The sequence below is a fragment of the Hyperoodon ampullatus genome (genome assembly GCF_949752795.1).
Source record: "Hyperoodon ampullatus genome assembly, chromosome: 5".
Lineage (NCBI taxonomy): Eukaryota > Metazoa > Chordata > Mammalia > Artiodactyla > Ziphiidae > Hyperoodon > Hyperoodon ampullatus.
Genome location: NC_136918.1, coordinates 8464952 through 8488430, shown reverse-complemented (window position 1 = coordinate 8488430; position 23479 = coordinate 8464952). Strand labels below are relative to the sequence as shown.

General features: G+C 37.0%; 1 protein-coding gene across 3 annotated transcripts in view; it reads right to left on the bottom strand.

Annotated features, from left to right (window-relative positions):
- The window catches only part of RASA2 (RAS p21 protein activator 2), a gene marked incomplete at its 5' end in the record, with an annotated part of 109507 nt that overhangs the window by 42555 nt on the left and 43473 nt on the right, over positions 1–23479 (bottom strand). For all 3 annotated transcript variants that reach the window (XM_079704496.1, XM_079704495.1, XM_079704497.1), the window contains 5 exons: positions 2755–2856; positions 4873–4949; positions 8215–8287; positions 10176–10259; positions 18711–18787. In XM_079704496.1, the coding sequence (XP_079560622.1) occupies positions 2755–2856; positions 4873–4949; positions 8215–8287; positions 10176–10259; positions 18711–18787 (413 nt within the window). The remainder of the gene's footprint in view (positions 1–2754; positions 2857–4872; positions 4950–8214; positions 8288–10175; positions 10260–18710; positions 18788–23479) is intronic.

Genomic DNA, 23479 nt, shown 5'->3' with positions numbered 1-23479 from the left:
GCTAGAATATTAAGATTAGAAAGAATATGCCTGGGCTTCCCGGGTGGCACAGTGGTTGAGAATCTGCCTGCCAATGCAGGGAACACGGGTTCGAGCCCTGGTCTGGGAAGATCCCACATGCCGCGGAGCAACTAGGCCCGTGAGCCACAACTACTGAGCCTGCGCTCTAGAGCCCGTGTGCCACAACTACTGAGCCTGCGCGTCTGGAGCCTGTGCTCCACAACAAGAGAGGCCGCGACAGTGAGAGGCCCGTGCACTGCGATGAAGAGTGGCCCCCGCTCGCCGCAACTAGAGAAAGCCCTCGTGCAGAAACGAAGACCCAACACAGCAAGCAAGCAAGAAAGAAAGGAAGGAAGGAAGGAAGGAAGGAAGAAAAGAAAGGAAAGAAAGAAAGAAAGAAGAAAGAAAGAAAGAAATATTTTTTAAAAAGGAAGAAAGAATATGCCTGAAATCCTGAAGTAGTTACCATCAACCCCACAAGGGGATGCTGCAGCTCTACAACTGACAAAGGAGGCTGAGTTTTAATTTGACTTAAAAGAAAACTGCATTCACATTTTTATATTTCCTTACATGCAGGGAAGTATAAATGAATTAGCAGATGTTTCTATTTCATGCTGTATAAATTTTAACACATACTTTTGGGCAGGTTACTTTTAAAATGTTATTAGCAAAAAAAAATAAATCTATGGGAATAAAATTAACTTCTGTTTGTTAGTGTTCTTACATCCTGCCTAGGTAGTTCTACAAATTTTGCCAAATTTGGAGGGCCTCCAAATTGGAGACCTCTTACTTAAAATAAGGCTACAATGGCACATTTCAAGTTCACTTTGAGGGGCCTTGGGAGGCACAATCACTCACATTTTATTTTGTACCAAGTGGAAAGGCATATCATTTTAAAGACTTAATGAACTGAGTTCAGAAATTTTCATTTTAAAATGTATGCTAGGGACTTCCCTGGTGGTCCAGTGGTTAAGAATCCACCTTCCAGTGCAGCGGATGCGGGTTCGATCCCTAGTCGGGACACTAAGATCCCACATGCAGCGGGGCAACTAAGCCCACGCACCACAACTAGAGAGCCCACGTGCCGCAACTACTGAGCCCGCATGCTCTGGAGCCCACACACCACAACTAGAGAGAAGCCTGTGCAGTGCAACGAAGAGCCCGCACACTGCAACGAAGATCCTGCATGCCACAACTAAGACCCGATGCAGCCAAATAAATAAATGAATAAATATTTTTTAAACAGTATGCTAATTTTATAGAAGGTGGAAGAAGATTGGCAGGGGTGAATGACAAGCCTCAAATGTTCATCAGTTTTTCATAGTGACCAAGTTTCCATCTATGGATACATTTTGGAAATTACAGCATATAAAACGCCACCATAAAGACTAATAAATCTTAGATATGCATTAGCAAGAGGTAAAAATAAAATAAAATTTTTGAGACTCTAAATATCAGTCTAAGGACTTCCCTGGTGGTCCAGAGGCTAAGACTCCGTGCTCCCAATGCAGGGGACCCGGGTTCGATCCCTGGTCAGGGGAACTAGATCCCACATGTTGCAACTAAAGATCCCACATGGCACAACTAAAAGATTCTTCATGCCACAATTAAAGATCCCATATGCTGCAACTAAGACCTAGGATGGATGGATGGATGGATGGATGGATGGTTGGATGGATGGATGGATGGATGGATGGATGGATAGATAGACAGACAGACAGATAGATAGATAGATAGATAGATAGAAATATCAGTCTACTAGGGAGAACTGTTTGAGGACAACAGAGTCCAGAGTGAAGAATGCCTGATGGCACTCAGGAGAAGCAAAATCCTAAAGGTAAATGAGACTGCTGTCCACAGTAAGAAACATCTGAACACTCAGTTTCAACTCCTCTTCCAGGCACCTGAAACTGAGCCCTGAAAAGGGGGCCTTAAGAGGCAAATGAGAAAGGCATGCTGTTTATACTCAGTTGAAACCCAAGTCTAGCATGAGGGCTACTGGGCAACCTACTGGAAGGGAAAGGATATACACGCTTTTAAGTGCTGTAGACAGAAAAAAAAAAAAAAAAAAACAGTTTCACACTGATTCTACTAAGGAAACTAACATCAGTTTAATGTCCGAACATTAACATGAGTTTAATGTCACTATTAGAAGTGACATGAAAAGGTAATATTGTAGCCAATATTGGGCCACTAGAGCTCCTGAAAAGTGTGTTAACTGGATCAGCTCAACAACATCTAGATCCTAGGCATTTAGAAAATAACGTCAGAGCCATCCATGGTGCATTTCAATGGGATTTGGGGTAGGAAAATCACTGGTGAAATCCCGTAAACAGCTGAATCCCTACAATAAACCTTTTGCTTTCAAACATCTACAGTTCCCATGCCCATTAATAAAGCTTCTGAACTACAGATGAGTTGTGATCAAGCATCTTCTCACATGGGCAACTCTTACATAATGTTCGAAATGTTTTATATTTTTTCTTTAGAGTTAAGATTAAGTTTTTGAACAGGAAAATATTCCTAGGCAATTCAGTTCTTTTATCTCAGTACCAGAGGACAAGTCATAAAACTAATATAATTGTACTTATATTTCTGCAACAATAAATTAATGGCCAAATCAGTTAATGTTAATAACTTTGGGCTTATCCATTAAAAACTTAAAATATGCTCAAAGTAAGCATTTATTTGCATATACAGTGCATGAAAGGGGATGACCTACTATGTAGTTCACTACAATGTTTGTCTTCTTACCAGGCTTGATGAGAAGAATCATTTCTTAACACGTTCACAGGAACCTTAATCTCACCGAGGAAAACATCTTGGACCAGGTTTCCATTGTTCCACAAGTCGATCCTGAAAATTTTAAAACTGGCTTTATTTTTTGCAAACAACGTGTAAGAGAACGCACATGACCAAAAAGCTTCAAATTACTATGATTCATATTATAGCATTAATTTACGGTTCTGGATACTTCTGCCATAAGCATCTTTGCCACAGACGTCTTTGCCTCAAGCACTTTTTGCCGCAAACATTTTCACCACATAACTAATTGGTCAAAAGGCAATTCTGTGATAAAAGATAAAATAAAAAAATAAGAGAGACATTAAAAAAGACACAAACATAGGGCTTCCCTGGTGGTGCAGTGGTTGAGAGTCCGCCTGCCGATGCAGGGGACACAGGTTCGTGCCCCGGTCCTGGAGGATCCCACATGCCGCGGAGCGGCTAGGCCCATGAGCCATGGCCGCTGAGCCTGTGCGTCCGGAGCCTGTGCTCCACAACGGGAGAGGCCACAGCGGTGAGAGGCCCGCGTACCACAAGACACAAACATAAAACATAAAAAATAAACAACAAAATTAAAAAGACTTTATTGCAAAATACAAAATTTGAATACATTCAAAATGTGTGTAAATTCATGGCAATGCTGCGCAAATACTGATTCTATTTTGTGGGCTGTACCTAAACGCTTATCTTCCAAGTCTTTCGTTCACAGTATTTCACACGTTGTTTTTGTTTTTGCTTCTTGATTTGTCTCCTCATTCAGCATTGCACATTTTTCCTAAAATTTCTTCCTTCGTTAAGAGAGGTATGCGTTTCCAAACTCTAGGACACGTATTGGTTTCTGAGTTTTGTACTGAAGCCTCCACACTGTTGTTTGTTCTTGCCATAGTGTCACATGTCTGCTGATGGATGCTTCGAAGTTCTATGTGAAATGTGGCTTTGACTCTGTGCCTTTCAGGCCCTCAGCCTCTTTCTCCTCCAATGTGGTCTGTTTCCAAATAAGAAACCAACTCTTGGGGCAAATCACTGTCACCTGTCCGCTCAATGAAGCTATCAATAACGTCGATAACCAGGAGAAATGCTAACACATTTCAACCAGTTGAAACCAAACTGTCAACCAGTTATTTATGGCCTATTAGTCATGTGGCAAAAATGTCTGCGGCAAAAATGCCTACGGCAAAGATGCTTATGGCGAAAGTACCAGACATAATTTTACATGCTTAAAAACAAGAGATGTTAGCATTGTCTTATACCTCACTATCTAAACTAAGAAAGCAGAATACTGCAGTAGCTTTTACTTAAAAGCATAGAAAGTGACTATCTTAAATAATCTAAAAGAAAGCACTTAAGTTTCTTAGTTTCAAAGTCTACGCTTTATTTTAACCTGTAAAAATAAGGACTACAGAGTTCCTTTTTTGTTTTTGAGAAAAGAAACCAACACAAGACTACGGTTTCTTTCTCAATTAAAACCAGTTAATATGTAAAGATAGGTGATTTAGAAAAATACATTACCTGATCATTCCAAACATGTGATTAATACACCCTTTAGATGAACACACTGTTAACACCACACCTATACATGCATTTACAAAACTTTCCCCTCCCAAACAGCATAGATATTTAAGACCTAGGAAATAGCACAAACTTCAAACACATGCACCTGTTGAATCATCTTACAAGACTTCTTACCTCACTGAAATTTCTGTTAGACAGCAGATATGTTAAGAAGAATAAAAAAATTATTTCTAAATTGGCTAATATATAATTACTTTTCTATATATTCTTTGCATCCATTATGCTATGATTTTGAAATTTAAGGAGCAATTAAATTTGGGAAAAACTAAAAATAGAATAAAATAGGTGAAAATTAGCTCATTTTATTTTTAAAATAAATACACCTTAACTATTAGTGCAAAGAAATTGGATTTTGAAAAGATTATTTGGGTTTAAATTAGATGCACATTCCTCTAAGTTTCATCGATTACGTTGCTAAAGAGAATTCTGTTAAGCTTGAGTCACCTTGTTCAGTTAAATTTAGGATTTTCTTTTGGCACAGAACATAGCAATTCTGTAAAACCCCAAGACACATACCTAATTTCCAGCTTTTCAATGTCCTCCTCTTCTACCTGAAACTGGGACTTTCTGGTGTAACTACTGGATCTGGTTACCTATAAACAAAATATTTTAGTAAAAAAATTTGTAAGTATCTTTTTCTTACATGAACTTTAAAAAACTATCATCCCTAAAATGTTCGATTGTGTATATTATAAACAGAGGAAAATGCCTAAGTAATATTTTACCCAAAAGATAAATACAAAAACAGCTATGGAAGTAGCAGAATGGCAAGAATAAGGTGGCAAAAAAAAATCAAAATCAACCTTACCTCCATACCCTTCCTTATCAACTCAATCTATGGCAACACTGGTTTCTCTGGCTCATATGTAATCTCTTGGTGACTCAGAGTAAAAGTGTTCTATTTCAGGGAAGCTGCATAGGCTAGGAACTGTCTGAAGACCTTCCCACATTTCTCAAGATACCAATGCCACCCGTACACTTCCTTCTCACATTTTTACCAAAAACATCAAGGCCGTTGGCAGGAACTTCCTCAACTGCTGTCCACCTGAACATGTCCGTTCCCACACAGGCCTGTTTACTGGATGAGTGTTCTCATCCTCTTCCAAACAAGATGAGATGATCCTCCTCTTTTCTAAGACTGCTCCGTCCCCACACAGTATGCAGTAATAAGCATGCAGTAAACACGCAGCAAGCATTCGATCTATTTTAATTACAGCTTTCTTGACCAGACTGTTCACCTCACAAGTCTAAGAAAAACTCTCCCCTTAAATTATGGTCTTCCTATCTCTTTCCTTTCACAGACAGATATCTCAAAACTCTTACCCATCCTTACAGCCTCCACTTCCTCACCACCCACTCACTACAGTAACTCCTTATAATCTGGCTTCCTCACAGATCACCCTCCCCAAACCCCTCTCTTACTCATCAAGTCTGGTGATGACATTCTTAGCTCTCACCTTCCTTGACCCCTTTATCTGGACCAGTGACCATACAACCAGACTCCCTTCTCCCAGAGCTGCTCTGGTCTTTGAGTTTACCCAGCACTATCCTGGCCACCTTCTGCTCTCTTTGCTTCTTCCTCTGTTACTTCTTCCTCAGAACCTATAAATATGGTTTTCTCCAGGGTTTTATATTTTATTTCGCTCTAAGAGCTGCACAGTGCTGTACAAAGTGCTTTCACATCCATTATCTCTTTTATTCATCAGAACACTGCTCTGAAGCAGGCAGGGCTAGATTTATTATCCTCATCTTGAAAATGAGGAAGCTGAAGTACAGAAATTAAGAGACATACTCAAAGTCGAATACCTAATATGTGGCAGAACCAACCTTCTTCACTTTTCTCCTTTATTGTACACCTCTGCTTCCGTGGCTTTCTTTCCTGACTTGCTGTAAGCAATTCTTGATTCTTTATCTACAACCATCACCCATCTCGGTCATGAACTTCCCACGGGAGGATTTTACATATCTGAGTTCAAGCTCATTATGCCCCAAACTGAACCACTTATGTTTTCCTCCTTAACTTTTCTGTTTTTTCCAGATGTGAAATCATGAAGACATTTGACTCCTCATTTTCTCTCTTCTTCTGTAACCAATTTTTTATCTTGCCATCTGCAGTTTCTTTCTCATCCATCTCTTCCTCTCATTTCCATATTACTCTCTTGAATCAGAGGCCCCCACTTTCTGCTTTTTCCTTTTTTAAAAAAACACCTAAGCTACAACAGTCTCTGGATCTCTGTTCTCTCTCTCAGCCATCTGTCCCACAGATCACGGTTAATTCTTCCCAAAACAGTGCATTACTCATTACTTCCAGGTTCAAAAACATTCAATGGCTAACACAGCACTTCAGCCTGGCTCTCAAGGCCTTTCATTAGTTGGTCCTACACTTATCTTTTTAAGCTTAGTTCCCATTATTCCCTTTTAGTCAAATCACTACTTGCTACTCTTTGGACATAACTTTATGCTTTTCTGTCTCTCTGTCTCTGCTCAAAATGTTCCTTCTCTCATACTCTTTCCTCTGGCTTAACTCACCTAGGGCAGAGCTACCCAGTATCTACTACTGCATTTTACTGCTGAGTGTATGCACGCATGTGTACGCTTTGGGTCTCCTGCTCTCACTAGAGCACAGAGATTGGACTTTTATCTTTATAATCAACTCAACAAAGGGCCCTTTGAATGAATGGTTCAAGGCCTAATACGTATGCTTGCATATAGCAAAGAGGTCAGGTCTTGACTGTCAAAGGACCATCTGCTTGCTGCTGCAAGTCGCCCCTTCTTGGTTTTCTCCAGGCTAGATGTAACAGCCATTTGTAAGTACAGAACAACTGAACTGAGCAAGTCCTGAGCCGGGAAATGGGGCGTCTCACACTGGCGCACTTTCTTTTGTTTTCTTTCTTCCTTGCCCCCACCCCCCACGATTCCTCCTACTTCCATCTTGGCATTTCTTCAACTGTGTTCCCTTATTGAAGCACAGTAATCAGGCAGGGCTAGATGTGCCCTCGCTCTTTTCACTTTGAAACACCAAGAAACACACACACAGAAAGAAGGAAAAGCACAAAATGTAACTCTTTTTTTCAAATCTTCCCTACATGGTAATCTCAACTGCAACGTATTCTATGGGTAGAACACACTCTTTTAGAATAGAGTTTGATTATTTTTGTTTTTTTCCTATAGTTTTCTAATAATATGAAAAAGGATTTATTTAACAAATGCTCCACAGTAAAGAACTCCAAAGCACTGTATTTTGGGCAACTTCAAGGCAGCTGAAGTTCTCTATGAAAATAAGCATGTGTCCATAGAGTGATTTAGCTAAAAAGAACTTAATAGTAAGGCCTTAGTCATATAATACTTTGTAGTCTCAAAGCATTTTCACATTTGAACCTCCTAAAAACTCTCAGTTAGGTAGGGATGCTACTGTTTTCTCTTACAAAATTATCCTTTTACAAGATAAGAAATTTGAGTCTCCCATGTAGTGATTTGGGACCAGAACCCAGATCTACCAAGTGATATCGTGCTTATTTAACTAGTGGTTTTCAAATAATATTCTGCACAAGAGTCCTGGGGCCACTGCATGTTAGGTCAGGGGCTGGATAAGGTAGGGTTCTGTGTGAAGGGGGTTGTGATATTGAGGATGACTGAAGAGTAGGTGTGGTCCTAGACCTCCCCATCCTCAAATCAATCAGAGCTCTGCCATTATTTGTTTTATGCACTGGGCCTCTACTGTGTTACACTGTGGTTCTACTGCTTAGAAATGCTTAGTTGCATTAGTTAATAAAATTATGACTATGGCCAGAATTTGAAAAAAGAAGTAAATCAGCATTCAATATTAAATGTTAACATTTAAATAAAACAAAATGTTACCTCAAAATAAAAGATTTCATTAAACTGCGGATTGCTTGTTTTCTTCTTTACTTTTGTCTTCTTTTGGTCATTCCTGTTCCAATGTGGTAGAGTTTTACCTTGTAGAACTTAATAGTACACAATTATAAAACATGCTATTTCCAACCAGGGAGCCTGACCTCTTTCTGTTTAACTGTTAAGATGACTCGGGGAAGGCAGTAGCTTTAAATATTACTTGGGGGAAAAAAACTGAGGTGTCTCTAAAACCTCAAATCAAAGAATACACAAATTTTGTATACCTGATATATGCCAAGCTTGTATTATTCTATGGTTATACTAGATTGACTGCCAAGCTTACTTCAGGGGTTTTTAATAACACATTCTATTATATAAGCAACTCAAAATAAATGGTAGAAGGAAGACAGTGAGATTCAGGGTACCTTTATCTATGCTGAAAAATACCAGAGGAACACGAAAAGCATTCTTAGTTTACTTCTTGGGCTTCAGCCACAATGTGGCTTTTTTTTTTTTTTTTTTTGCGGTACTTGAGCCTCTCACTGTTGTGGCCTCTCCCATTGCGGAGCACAGGCTCCGGACGCGCAGGCTCAGCGGCCATGGCTCCCAGACCCAGCCACTCCGCAGCATGTGGGATCTTCCCGGACCGGGGCACGAACCCGTGTCCCCTGCATCAGCAGGCGGACGCTCAACCACTGCGCCACCAGGGAAGCCCCACAATGTGGCTTTTTTTAAAAACTTTTTATTTTGAAATAATTACAGATTGAGAGGAGGTTGCAAAGAAATGTACAGGGAAGTCCCATGTAACCTTTCCCCAGCCTCCGCCAATGGTAACATCCTCCAAATGACAGTACAATATCAAAACCAACAGTGACTTTTTAAAACAAATTCACAAGCCAAATAATTTCTATCTGTACATTACTAAGCAGTTACACTAAAGCATCTATCAGGTATTGATTATAAACCAAAACCAAAACCAAAAATAGCTCCACTAGATTAAACATTTTTAACACACAAAACTCAATCCCTCTGATAGTATGAATGTTATAGGATTGAGCATCTGCGTTTAGCAAACAGGTCAGGTTTATATTTTTAAATAAAAAACCATCTATAATAATAATAGGATACTATTGTTTGAGAACCCAGTAAGTACCAGGCATGGTGCTTTACATACATAGGGACAAATACATTTTTCAAAGTGACTTACTGGTGATTTTCTAAGAAATAAGAATACATAGCTTGCGGTTGGGAAGAAGCAGTGAATGTCTATGTGTATATACATGTGTTTGTGTAGAGGGAATAGTATGCTCTTTGTTTCCTGATTCTAAACCTTCAAGTTGTAGACAAATTTCAGACTAGTCAGGCTCTGAAAGAAACCATAATGAAATTATAAAACAGAAAATACTACAAAGTGTGATAGATTTTCCATAAATTATCATAAGTAATTAAAATCAATGATACAGTGCACTTCACCATGTTCTGGTACTTCAGCAGTTTGTCTACAGCTTGGAATTCTCTCTGTACAGCACAAATGCCATGAGCAAAAAAGGTATTTTTAGTCCTGAGTTGTTTTCCAGATAAAAATATAGAAATTCCTTTGCTATTTTGAGCTAGCATTTATTAAAACAGGATTCTACCTGCAATAAAATCTAAGACGTTTGAAACTAGGAAGGCTGATGATGAATGACGGTCAGGTTTATGTTTTTAAGTACATTTTAACTACTATAAAACACAGGTTGCTCCCCATAGCCTGAGTCTGACAGATTGGAAATGGCACTCACTTTTTTTCATAAAAATAGGAGTTGGTTGTTTGAAAGTGAATAATAGAACTAACCGAAGATTTTTCTTTCAAAGCATTCGTTACTTTGTGTCATAAACAGCTATTTAGCAAGTTCTCTTAGAACTTTAATTTTGTAACTGTTAAACTTTAAAACTTAAAAATCTAATACTAATTCAATAAACATTACCTAGAAGGGCCCACAAGAGAAACTGTTGCATAAGGGTCACAGCTTTGTCCATTTATGAGAGGCAACCCATGGCATGCCTTGACACTAAGGAAGAATAAAGAAAAATTAACATTATTATATTCAAGTTAAACAACATAAAACATTTATATTCAAGTTAAACAACCTAAAACATTATCTCTAAATACGAATTAATACATTCAAAGGGTTAAAATTGTTTTCCACATGTCTGAAGTTGTATGCCTACATACCACCTATCCAAACATATGTACATATGCATTTGTTTACTTTTGCTGTATTTCCAAATAGGACTAGACCACCACAGTCAGTACTGAGACTACCAAATAATATTTGGATATACACAAGGTCTATCCAACAAGGTACACGCTGTGGTTTGATAATAACATTAAAACTACTGTGGCTTCTAAAAAGGAAAAGAAAGCTGTGTGAACCTTAAAGGAGACACTACAAACCAAGTCAAATCTGTGGCATCATATCCTCTGCTAAAGCATGAATGAGAAACAAGGAAACAGCTGTGGTTTCCACTTAAAATCTGATTCATAAATAAAGGGCAAGCCACATACAGTTCTGCAGCCTCTTATTCTGACTCTCAGTAACAGCTCCTGCATCATTCTGTAGAAGAAGTTTTAGACCATAAAAACCAAGGTCATCTCATCCACTCCATGACAACAGTCATTGGTATTTACAGAGAACACAGAATCTGACTGAATGACCTGCTCCTCAAATTTTCTCTTTATTGAGTTCACGAATTTAGTTTAGCATCTAAGGGTGTGCATTTCCCAGTGCCTACAAGAAACTCATGAGTGTTAGTGAAAAGTATTCTTTGTTGAAAGATGTGGGCTATCGAGCAACATCCTAATTTCTCTCCACAACCCACAGATCATATACGTGGGTGAGGTGCAAATGGTGTGCTGCCGAGTAAAGAAAGAAATGATAATATGACTCATTTCTATTAAATTGGGTATCAAAAATCAAATTTAAAAAATTTCTGAAACTAACCGAAGAAAGTACAGGCCAAGATAACAATTCTGATTATTAATGTCAGGCCTGGGTACAGTCAAATTTTCCCACTGTACATACTGTTTGAAATTTACACTTCTCAGGCTAAACCTCAAAATGATACCCGATTTTGATATAGTATTTGCAGTTTACTATTTATTTTCACAAAATGCATCAAACTCTCACAACTGCCTTTAAGAAGGGTATCATCATGCCATTTTAAAGAAGAAAGTAAGGCTCAAAAAGCTTACGTGAGAAAGTAACAAAATAAGGCTAATACAACTTGTAAGAAGTGGGCCGAGACTCAACTTCTACTTTCTTAACCCCACTTCTAAAATTTAAGTCCTCCTACAGTCCCACTGTGCCTGAATATACTGTATTACTTTCCTTCTAATACCAAATTTATCTCATGTAAACACTAATTATGTAAAATCTTAATCATAAAAATTCACTACAATTTTATGAGGTATAAAAACACTGAGAGGACTTCCCTGGTTGCACAGTGGTTAAGAATCCACCTGCCACTGCCGGGGACACGGGTTCGAGCCCTGGTCCGGGAAGATGCTGCAGAGCAACTAAGCCTGTGCACCACAGCTACTGAGCCTGCGCTCTAGAGCTCACGAACCACAACTATGGAGCCCGCGTGCCACAACTACTCGAAGCCCACGTGCCACAACTGCTCAAGCCCGCGCACCTAGAGCCCGTGCTCCGCAACAAGAGAAGCCAACGCAATGAGAAGCCCGTGCACTGCAATGAAGAGTAGCCCCCGCTCACCGCAACTAGAGAAAGCCCGCGCACAGCAACAAAGACACAACACAGCCAAAAATAAACAAACAAATAAATAAATATGTTTTTTAAAATAAAATTTTAAAAAAATGAGAATAATGGGGACTTTCCTGGTGGCGCAGTGGTTAAGAACCTGCCTGCCAAAGCAGGGGACACGGGTTTGAGCCCTGGTCCGGGAAGATCCCACATGCCGCGGAGCAACTAAGCCCGCGCGCCACAACTACTGAGCCTGCGTGCTGCAACTACTGAAGCCCACGTGCCTAGAGCCCATGCTCTTCAACAAGAGAAGCCACTGCAATGAGAAGCCCACTCACCGCAATGAAGAGTAGCCCCCGCTCGCTGCAACTAGAGAAAGCCCATGAACAGTAATGAAGACCCAACGTAGTGAAAAATAATAAATAAATAAAATAAATAAATTTATTTAAAAAAAGAGAAAAATGCTGTTCAGTATACAAACACTTCTATAAGAATACCCACAAACCAAAAAAAAATACCCATAATCCAAAAGTGTGAGTCTATAAAAATAATCAGAAGTACTCTTAATTTTTAAATCTAAGTATAAAAATTGGGTTTTCTGACACACAAGTAGTATTATTAAATACAGATTATTTTATCTGCTACGTATGTTATGAAATATTTTCCTAATTACCTAGGATACAACTATTCTTCTAATTGGTAAATCAAGCAATTTCACGTCATAAACCATGGATAAGCTGAAAATGAATGCTAAAATAAACTTAGTATGCTAAATTATCTTGTATTTTATTTATATATGACACATAACGTATTTGATATTGACACATTTTTTAGGAATTACAAAGGAAAATAAGTTTAGTCCAGACTTGTTTATAATACAGAATGATCTGATTGTTTTCCTTGGATTTTTTTTTTTTAACTAAAAGACAAATATTAACTTCTACATACAGGAGTACGTAGTACAGGGAGTAACAGGGAACAGATATATCCTCCCACCTCAAACACTTAAAAAAAAAAAAAAAAGGGTAGTATCAGCAGCTCAGGACAGTGATCTCTGATGGGGGAATAAACAAAGTGAGCCCTCTAACTGTCCCAGCCTACTGTTAGATGGTCTCCCTGAGAAGAAAGAAAGGGCTGTCAGCTGGGGAAGGCCAAAGTGACTAGAGTTCCCAGGGCACAGTACTGGAGGAAAGACAGCTGCACAGAGAGAAAGAAACCTCCAGAGAGCTACAAAAGAACTGGCTCCCTGACCCACCCATAACCGGAGTCTCCAGCTGAGTGCTGATAAACATATACATGTGAGGAAACTATCTGAGGCTGGGGAAAGAACCATTAGAAAAGAGCAGAGGGAACAATTCCAGAAGCCCACAAATGACTAACAAGAGATCGCATGGGCCACAGTAAAAAGCTGGTAATTATGGGTGCTGCCTCAGTAGTGGGAAAATATTAGTCCCAGACTAAAGGCCACTCTTGTTCCATCTAACAAAGCTTATAAGCAAACCACAAATGAATCAAACTATTTCCAAGTAACTAAGTCTTCAAGTATATTCATAGGAATAAAAAAATATCTAGCAACTTCACAATATCTAGCAACCAATAGAAAATAATCAGGAACACAAAGAATCAAGAAAATACAACCGGGCTTCCCTGGTGGCTCAGTGGTTTAGAGTCCGCCTGCCGATGCAGGGGATACGGGTTCGTGCCCCGGTCCAGGAAGATCCCACATGCCGCGGAGCGGCTGGGCCCGTGAGCCATGGCCACGGAGCCTGTGCCTCCAGAGCCTGTGCTCCTCAACGGGAGAGGCCACAACAGTGAGAGGCCCGCATACTGCAAAACAACAACAACAAAAAAAAAAAAAAAAAAAAAAGAAAATACAACCCATGATGAAAAAGAAAAACAAATCAGTAGTAACTGATCCAGAAATGACACAGTTGATAGAATTAGTAGACAAGGACATGAAAATAGTTATTATAACTATGTTTCATATGTTTGGTAAAGACACAGAAGACATTAAATTTTGAAAGTCTACAAGGTTTGACATGAAAAACACACTGAGTGGCATTAACAGAAGATTAGATATGGCAGAAGAAAAGATTAGTAAACATGAAGACAGAGTAACAGACACCTTACATAGATATGTAAATGGCCTAAGCATGCCAATTAAAAAGCAGAGATTTTCAGATAGGACAAAAAAATTATACAGACTTTAAGACTCCTTTAAATATAAGATAAAATTAAGTTAAAAGTAAAAAAAGTGGAAAAATATAAACCATACTAATTAAAAGAAAGCTGATTTAATGGGTAATAACAAACCAAATGTCCATTAGCAAGGGTCTAGCTGAATGAATTATAGTATCTATAGGATGGAATTTTATGTAGTTGTCAAAAAGAATGAGGTAAATCTCTATTCTCTAATTACTCTGATATGGAGTGATCTTCAGGATATATTCTTAACTGAAAAAAGAGGAAGTTACAGAACTCTATAAGTGTAAGAAAGGAGTGAGAAACACGAATATATATATATATATATATTTTTTTTTTGCGGTACGTGGGCCTCTCACTGTTGTGGCCTCTCCCGTTGCGGAACACAGGCTCCGGACACAACAGGCTCAGCGGCCATGGCTCACGGGCCCAGCCGCTCCGCGGCATGTGGGATCCTCCCGGACTGGGGCACGAACCTGAGTCCCCTGCATCGGCAGGCGGACTCCCAAGCACTGCGCCACCAGGGAAGCCCACGAATATATTTTAATTTTTATTTATACATGTGCATATATTTATTTGCTTATACTTGTAAAAATACTGGAAAGAAAGGCCAAAACTTTTAAATATAGGAGTTAGTAGGGTAGAGGACTGGGAATGGACTTGTTCAAAGATACTTTTATATAGTTTTGAGCTTGGCAACATAGAAAACTTTTACATTTCAAAAGTAAGATTAAACTTAAGAAATAGCCCTTAAAAAGTAAACAAAAACAAACCTGAGAAACCACACACACAAAAAAGGGAATTAGTTCAAAGGACTAGAGCACAGTATTTGATTCTATATCCTTAGCGATATCTTCTATATTCTTAGAACAAACAGCAGCAAGACCTCTAAAACTTCATTCAGTAACCTAATTATCAGTGGTAATACTGGTATTATTATTTTGAATCTATTGTCTATATCTTCGAAGATAAGGTAAATAAATAATTATGTTGTTAAGTATTTATGTAAAGTTAGGGATTAAGATTTTCAATGTTAGAGGAAAGAGATACCAGTATAAAATCAAAGTTAGATTAAAAATCTTGTAATATTAAATTTAGAAACATGAAAAAAAGGAAGAAGGCAAGTAAACCAGCCAGCCAGGCAGCCAGAGTGGCTATATTAATATCAAAGTAGATTTTGCAACAAAGAATATTACCAATATTAGAATAAAGAGGGTTATTTTATAATAATGAGTTCAATTTATCAAGCAGGCATTTCTCATTAAAAATCATGGAGGCTTGGGCTTCCCTGGTGGCGCAGTGGTTGAGAGTCCGCCTGCCAATGCAGGGGACATGGGTTCGTGCCCCGGTCCGGGAAGATTCCACATGCTGTGGAGCGGCTAGGCCCGTGAGCCATGGCCGCTGAGCCTGCGCGTCCGGAGCCTGTGCTCCGCAACGGGAGAGGCCACAACAGTGAGAGGCCTGCGTACCACACACCAAAAAAAAAAAAAACCATGGAGGCCAGAGGAAGTGGTACATTTTTCATGTGCTGAAAAAAAAAAAAAAAAAGGGACTATCAACCAAGAATTCTATATCCAGTGAAAATATCCTTCAGGAATCAAGAAAAAAATCAAGACATTCTCAGATGAAGAAAAACTAAAAGAATGTGTCACCAGTAGACCTATCCTAAAAACAGTGGTAAGAGGAAATTCTCTACACATAAAGACAGTGATTGATAAAAGAAGGGATCCTGAAATGACAGGAAGGAAAGAATATGGAAAGAGCAAAAATATGAGTAAATACAATAGACCTAGAATTCTCTTCTTTTCTAAACTGTGTTAATAACTGAAAGAAAAATTATAACACTTTGATGTGGTTTTCACTGTTGCACAGGAAATAATTAACACAATTATATTACAAATGGTGGAGGATTAAAAGGTAAGGTTTCTACATTTTATTCTAACCGCTAAAATGTCAACACCAGTAGACTACAAGTTACACATGTACAATGTAATACCTAAAGCAACCACTAAAAAAACTATACAAAGAGATACACTATAGATTAAAAAAACACTATAGATAAATCAAAATGTAATTCTAAACATGTTCAAGTAACCCACAGGAAAAAGAAAACAGAGGGGACAGAAAACAAAAAATAAAATGGTGGACCTAAGCCTAACATATCCGTAATTATATTATAAGTAAATGTATAAATTCACTAAATAAAAGACAGAAATTGGCAAAACAGATTTTAAAAAGTGACGCAACTGTATTCAATCTTTAAGAAACTTGTGCACAACTGGCTGGATCTGAGTGAAAAAAAGCCAATCTCAAAAAGTCACAAACTATTAAGAGTCCATTTACATAAGACTTTTGAAATGACAAAATTTTAGATACGGAGACAGATTAGAGGTTGCAAAAGATTAGGGATGGGGGTGGGGAAGGAGTGGGTGTGACTATAAAGGGGTAGCATGAGGGAAATATTTACAGTGATAAAATAGTTTTGTATCTTGATTGTGGTGGTGGTTACACAAATCTACACGTGATAAAATGATACCCTGTCACTATACAATGTCAATTTTCCGGTTTTTATACTGTATTTATAGTTATGTAAGATGTAACCACTGAAGGAAACTAAGTGAAGAATCTCTGCACTTTGCAATTTCTTGCAAATCTATGACTATCTCAAAATTTAAAAAAAAAAACATCAAACTGCCAGAGTTCAAATCCAGGCTCTACTCTCCCTGTACGAACCTGGGCTTATTTAACCAATCTGTGCATCGCTTTGTCATCTGTAAAACGAGGACAACAGTATCTACCAAGTTATGGCAAGAAACAAAGAAAATAATAACTAAAAAAGGATGAACTCCTGATACATAATGTGGATGAATCTCAAAAGCATGCTAAGTAAAAGACACAAGAGACTATATATTATATAGATCTGTTCATATGATATTTTGGAAAAGATGAAAACTATAAGGAGAGAAATCAGATCATGGTTGCCTAGAGCTGGATAAAAAGAGAGGGGACTGAACACATCTCTGAGTAATGCCTTTTGGTATAGTTCTGACTTTTGAAGTCATCCTGATATTCTACATATTCAGTAAAATAAAAGTAAACCAACAAGGATGGGGGAAAACAACATTAAACTAAATGCAAACCAAATCAATCTAATTAACTGTATTTCAAATGTACAGCATAACTGAACTGAGCAGGGCAGAGAGTAATCCAAATACTTTCACTATATACTCTCAGTCTAGGGGGAAAAATTGTAAACAAATCCTGTTTTTAGTAGGTAAATCCAAATTGAGGAACATGTGAAAAAACAACTGGCCTGTATTCTTCAAAAACGTCACTACCATGAAAGACAAAGAATAGCTAAAAGTACAGGTTAAGGAGATGAGAGACATGACAACTGAATATAATACATCATCTTGAACTGTATCCTTTCTTGGAGAGAAAAAAAAGTGTCTTAAAGGACAGTATTGGAACAGTTGACAAAAGTGAAATATTGTAACTGTAGATTAAAGTATTGAAATATAAAAACTACAGATTATACTTTTATTGTAACAATGTTAAATTTCCTGAATTTGGTAACTGTACTAAAGGACATTTAAATATTATATTTAAGAGAATATCCCTTTTCTTAGGAAATACACGTGGATATATTAAGGATCATACTATGTGCAACCTTCTTTAAAAGAGTTCAGAAAAAATTGAGTAATATTATATATAGTATTTTATGTATATATATAAGCATATAAATATCAAGATGTATATTTACAGAGAGAGAGAACACCTCAAAGGATCTGGGGTGTTCATAATTAGGAGAATAAATTGTAGTCTGGAGCAGAGGTAGGAGAGCAATAGTGACCCCACTCCCTGGCTCTAAGGCATACGGGTATGGTAGAACACACAGCCTCAGACTGAGAAGGCAGGAGAGGAAACAGTACTGCAGGGGATAGTCACGTATCACTTAAGACAAAGAGAGAAAACATTCAGAAGTCAGGGATATCCCATTGTTTGTTGACAACACAGAGGAAAGGTTTGGGTGAGAGGGAAAAGGTGGAGGATTGGGCTGAAACAGATTTCCAGAACAGTTAGAAGATTAGAGTCGGGGTGATAAAGATAAGTTGAGAGAAAAGGGGAAAAAAGGAATTCAAAGTAGGTGAGAATCAATACTGGTCATCTCAAGGTACACATTTAGTTTTAGCCCCAAGGTCCCTAATGCTCTGCTGTGTTATATCTAGAGTTTCTAGAGGCCCTCTACTGGGAAACTTTTCCGACTCGTTGCTGCTAGGTGGTTAGACACATTTATCTGTGATCCTATATCTATCATGTAACACGCATTACATAAATACTGGTTGAATGAATTAATGACTTATCATATGTAATCTGAGTAGACTAGATGTGAGAAAATAAAGTGGAAAACAAATTAATAAAGGAATGGCATAGCCAGAGTTCATTTCTGAAAAAAATTTCTAAAGTATTTAAAATAAGGAGTTGGCTTAAAATTCAAAGAATACAAAATGGAGAATTATATCTAGTTGACTTTGGTAAAAGAAATATGCTTACTGTACAACAAGCTGCTGGCACACAGTTCCATTTTCTGTTATCAGTTCATTCAGTTTTAATTCAAGGTGAACTTTACCCTATAATGAAAAAAAAATTACAAACTGAGAAGTCTATTTTACAGATAAAATATTAATTAAAGGTATGTACTTTTTCAAATGGCAGCCATAATATTTAGTTATTCACTAACTAAATACTAGTGATCCTTAGCACATGGCTTTGTCTCCATTAAATACTTGTTAAATGACTAATAACCAACAATGTAGATCAAAATCTGAAAAATAAGCAGTCAAATGCTTCTATCACACGTGGTATTAAATTTAAGAATTTTATGCCCAGTTCAACAAATATTTATCTCAATTATCATGAATCAAAAAGAAAGATAAAACTTATGTTTTAGGAAATTTTGAATTTAGCAAATTACAAGATGTAGAATGTTTTTTCCAGAGAAGATAAGTATAGAGACAGTATCATTAAAAGGCAGAGAAATCATACAATTCTAAAACAATAAAACTAAGTTAAAGCTAGTAAGATTCAATTTGCCAACACTTACTTTTCTCAAATAATTAAGATGTATGGAATATCTACTACATTTTAGGAGGCACTGTGGGAGTGGGTAGGAATCCAAAGAAGTATAAAACAAAGTCACTGCTTATAAGAACTCGCAATCTAGTTGGGCGGACAATAAATAAAAGATAACAATATATGGCCAAGAGCACGATGAAAAAATGGGATACTAAAAATGAAAATAAAGGACTACTTTCTTAAACAGCCATTAATAAATGGATTTAAAAAAATTCAGTGGTATAAGTTTAAAGCAAACCATCAACTTCTCAAGAAACAAAGGCTTAGGAACAATATAATCTAGAGCTTGATATTTCTACCCTGCCACTGGTGATGAGCAATTCTAAAATGGTTATGAGCAATTCTGAACTGGTTAAGAATCAGGGTTGGATTACCTCCACCCAGCTGACAAGACAAACTGCCACACTGCCAAGTGGAGATTTCAGGGGTGTGATATCCAGGGACTACTGATATAAGTTATTTCATCAGAGATAGGAAAGTTTATTATCTAGTCACTGTTCCTCTTTGGAACAACCCCTTTCAGACATACACAGAAATCTAACCTGCATCAGCCTATTTTTAATGGGCATATTTTATACAAGAGTGAGTCTGAGGTCCACTAACTACAAATCTCAGGGTTAGATAGATGAGCAATAAACACTGATGGATCTCAACACAAAAGTCTGCATGAGAAAGCTAAGCTCTAAAAAACAAAGGTAATAGCTGTCATAAAATTAGCAGTTAGGTGGAATTGGAACTATATCTAGCCAACCTTCCACTAAAAATCTAGACACAAATATTTATAAAACCATACATAATTTATAAAATAGGTCTTTCATTAGTCCAGCATTTAATATTCACAACCCCTACTATTCAAGAGTGACCTCAAGAAGGTTCATGATATGTAGTAATTTATAATATTACTCAACCAGAATTTTGAATCATATTTGCTGTCACACCAGCATCTGTGTCACTTGACAAATGAGCGAGCCTAGCCAACTGCACCAACATTTACATCTCAAAGCAGTTGTACCATTTTAACATGTATGTATTTTATGGTAGAAACCGTATACTAACAAGGCACTCCCAACTGTTTCTCAGAAAATGTCTAGGATCTAATCTATTTTTAAAACAATATAAACTTAATATAGAGTAGGAAAAAAGTATAATAATTTCATTCACAATTAAAAATCACAGCACTGTATCAACTCAAGACTAGAAATCAGAAGGTATTTAATGGGGTTCTACCAGGAATCATTATCAGAGTCAGAGCCTACCTAATATGTTCATTACTCCCCCTGGCTGTTAAACAGAACATCCCGTTGGCATTAGTCAACAATAACATAATTACGTATTAACCTGGTCAAGAAAAGAGTGGGGAGAGAACAAGCAGACACAAGACACATACTATAAGGGTGGAACACTAAAATTAAAAAGCATTACGAGTTAAATTAAGGAAATTATAATTTCTAAACTATAAAACACTACCTCATTATATACTTTAACATGGAAATATACACATGATACTTAGTAGAAGGAACAAGTCACAAAAGAGGGTGTATAATACAGTATTAATTTATAAAAATAAAACATACTATATATATTACTATATAAAATTACTACAAGGCTATCTACCAAAACATTGATAGAACTTATCTTTGGTTGGTAGGATTTCAAATTGTTTTCTTTTGTTCATCTAGATTTTGTAAGTTTCTACTACCATTGTGTTTTGCTTTCTAATAAAGAAAAATGAACAAGAAGTTTTAAAAATTATTTGAAGCTACTTTTTAGTGTTAGAAACCCAAATTTGAAAACATTTAAGAAAAATTTAGTATTCCTTACTATGTTCACCTGACAGTTCAGTTTTACTTGCATTTGTCACCATTTTATAGATTTAGATTGTAGCAAAACAAGTTTATTTGTGGGGTAGGGAGGAGAGTTCAGCAAAACATTTCCTAGTTTCCCTTGAAGCCAGGGATAGTGGCTAAGGATGGCCATAAGATACAGTTCTGGCCAATGAGATATAAACAGAAGTTGCCGGTAGAGCATCCAAAGAAGCTTACTGAAAAGGACTCCCTAACTTCAGCAGTGGCTTGAGAGGCTGGAAAGCTTACTCAAAACTTTCCACAATCTCACACTGGGCATGATAAAAATGGGAGCCCAGGGCCCACCAAGATAGAGTGGCTCTCATAAACACCCAGGCTTTCTGTAGGAACCTTTGAAGGCCTATGCTTGAGTACAAAGGGTGAACAACATAGATCAGCCTTTACAAAGAGTAAAACTTAGCCTAGAATCAGCCAAATCCCTAACTGGATTAAAGTGATTGGCCTCCAGCCTAACCACATGCCAAAAGCTAAAGTAAATCTTTCCTGGAGGAAGAAAAAAATATCATCCAGAGTTTCAAGTTATCTCTAAAATAGTTCATATTTCAATGTCCAGCATTCCATCAAAAATTACAAAGCATGCCCTAAGACCACACACCAACCCACCCCCCACAAACACAAAAACCAAAAAATCAAAAACTGACAAAGAGCAGCAGATTCCCAGGAGACACAGATGTTGGAGTTAACAGACAGATTTTTCTTTTTTTGAAATAGAAAACAAAATGAAAAACTCAGCAAATACCTGTAAAGTATAAAATATGTCAAATGAAAAATTTAGAATTAAACAATAAAATAACCAAAATGAACACGTATTTAACAGATTAGCCACAGCTGAAAAGAGGATTGGTGAAATAGGAGATAGGTTAGTCAGAGAGGGAGGGAGTATAAGAGACATATGAGACATAGTAAAATGGTCTATTACTCATGTAACTGAAGTCCCAGAAGAGAGGAGAAAGAACGAACAGGGGAAAAAAAAAAGCTGAAGAGATAATTGCCTGGAATTTTCCTAAACTGAGGAAAGACATCAAGGCACAGTCATCAAGAGCCCCTAGGAACACCCAAGTAGGATAAAAAGAAAATCACACGTAGGTGCAGCATAGTAAAACTGATGAAAACAAAATATAAAGAGAAAGATAAAAAGAAAAATAAATAAATAAAGAGAAAATCGTAAAGCAACTAAAAAAAAACAGGGACATTACTTACAAAGAGGTAACTGTAAGATGCTGGCATGGAACTATATTTGGTGATAAACATGCAATGTGATTCGGTCCACAACAGCTTTCTTATTATCCAACCTCCTAGGGGAGGTTCAGTGACAAAGTAGTGACAAAATTTAAAAATAAATCAAATACTTAAAAGGTATTATTCTATATATATTTCATACCACTAATTATATTAGGTTCATATAAGCAATTATATCACATTAATCTGTATTAGGCAGCATATCTAGGAACTTATTACTGTCTGAAGGTTTATATTCTAACTTTATTTCAGTTACTGCTACAAAAATTTCACATAGAAAATTCTGTGATTATTTTAATTTTATAGTAATGTATAGTCTTGGTACCATTTAGAAGATATGTGAATTTCTGCATACAATTTGGGAAATTCAAATGAATATAGGTATTTGGGCAAAACACAATGCACGCACTTAAAAACTTCCTGAGTCTAAACATTTTTTTGTTTTATCAACATTAATTAATTTAAACGACCATTAAATTAAATTTTAACAACCATTCCACAGAACTCAAGTATATTTCAACAGATGAAAATTTTTCTTCATATGAAGGAAACTTCTAGATTTCTGATGGATGCTTTTATATACAGTAATTAATTCTATAAATCATTTTGGACACAACTGCCTATCTGATGAAAAAATAAAGGTTTTACTTAATACCTTCTGTTTATGGATGGATTTGTTTTCTCTTTAAAGAAATATTTATTATGATCTAGAATGGCTCATTCCTTTATTATTTCATGTTTATAAATTTACAAATGAAGTTTTTAAGATACCTTTATACTCATTATGTCTTAATTGAGCAGGTAAAAAAACCCCTTGATTTATGCATTATTAGCTATAATCTTTGGATTTTTTAAAATGCTTGCTTGTTTTAAACAAGGGCAGAGGCCATACTACCAGCCCACACACACCAAAAAAAACACAACCTATAAAACAATCAATAACTTATGGCAGGATCCAGAAATTCAAGATAAGCTTGTTGGTAAAAAGACTTAGTAACTAAGTAATTACATCAAAAGGATGTGATTGATATTGCATCTGGATTTACTGCTTGTACAGGTTGTGTGAGACGAACACCCTTAATT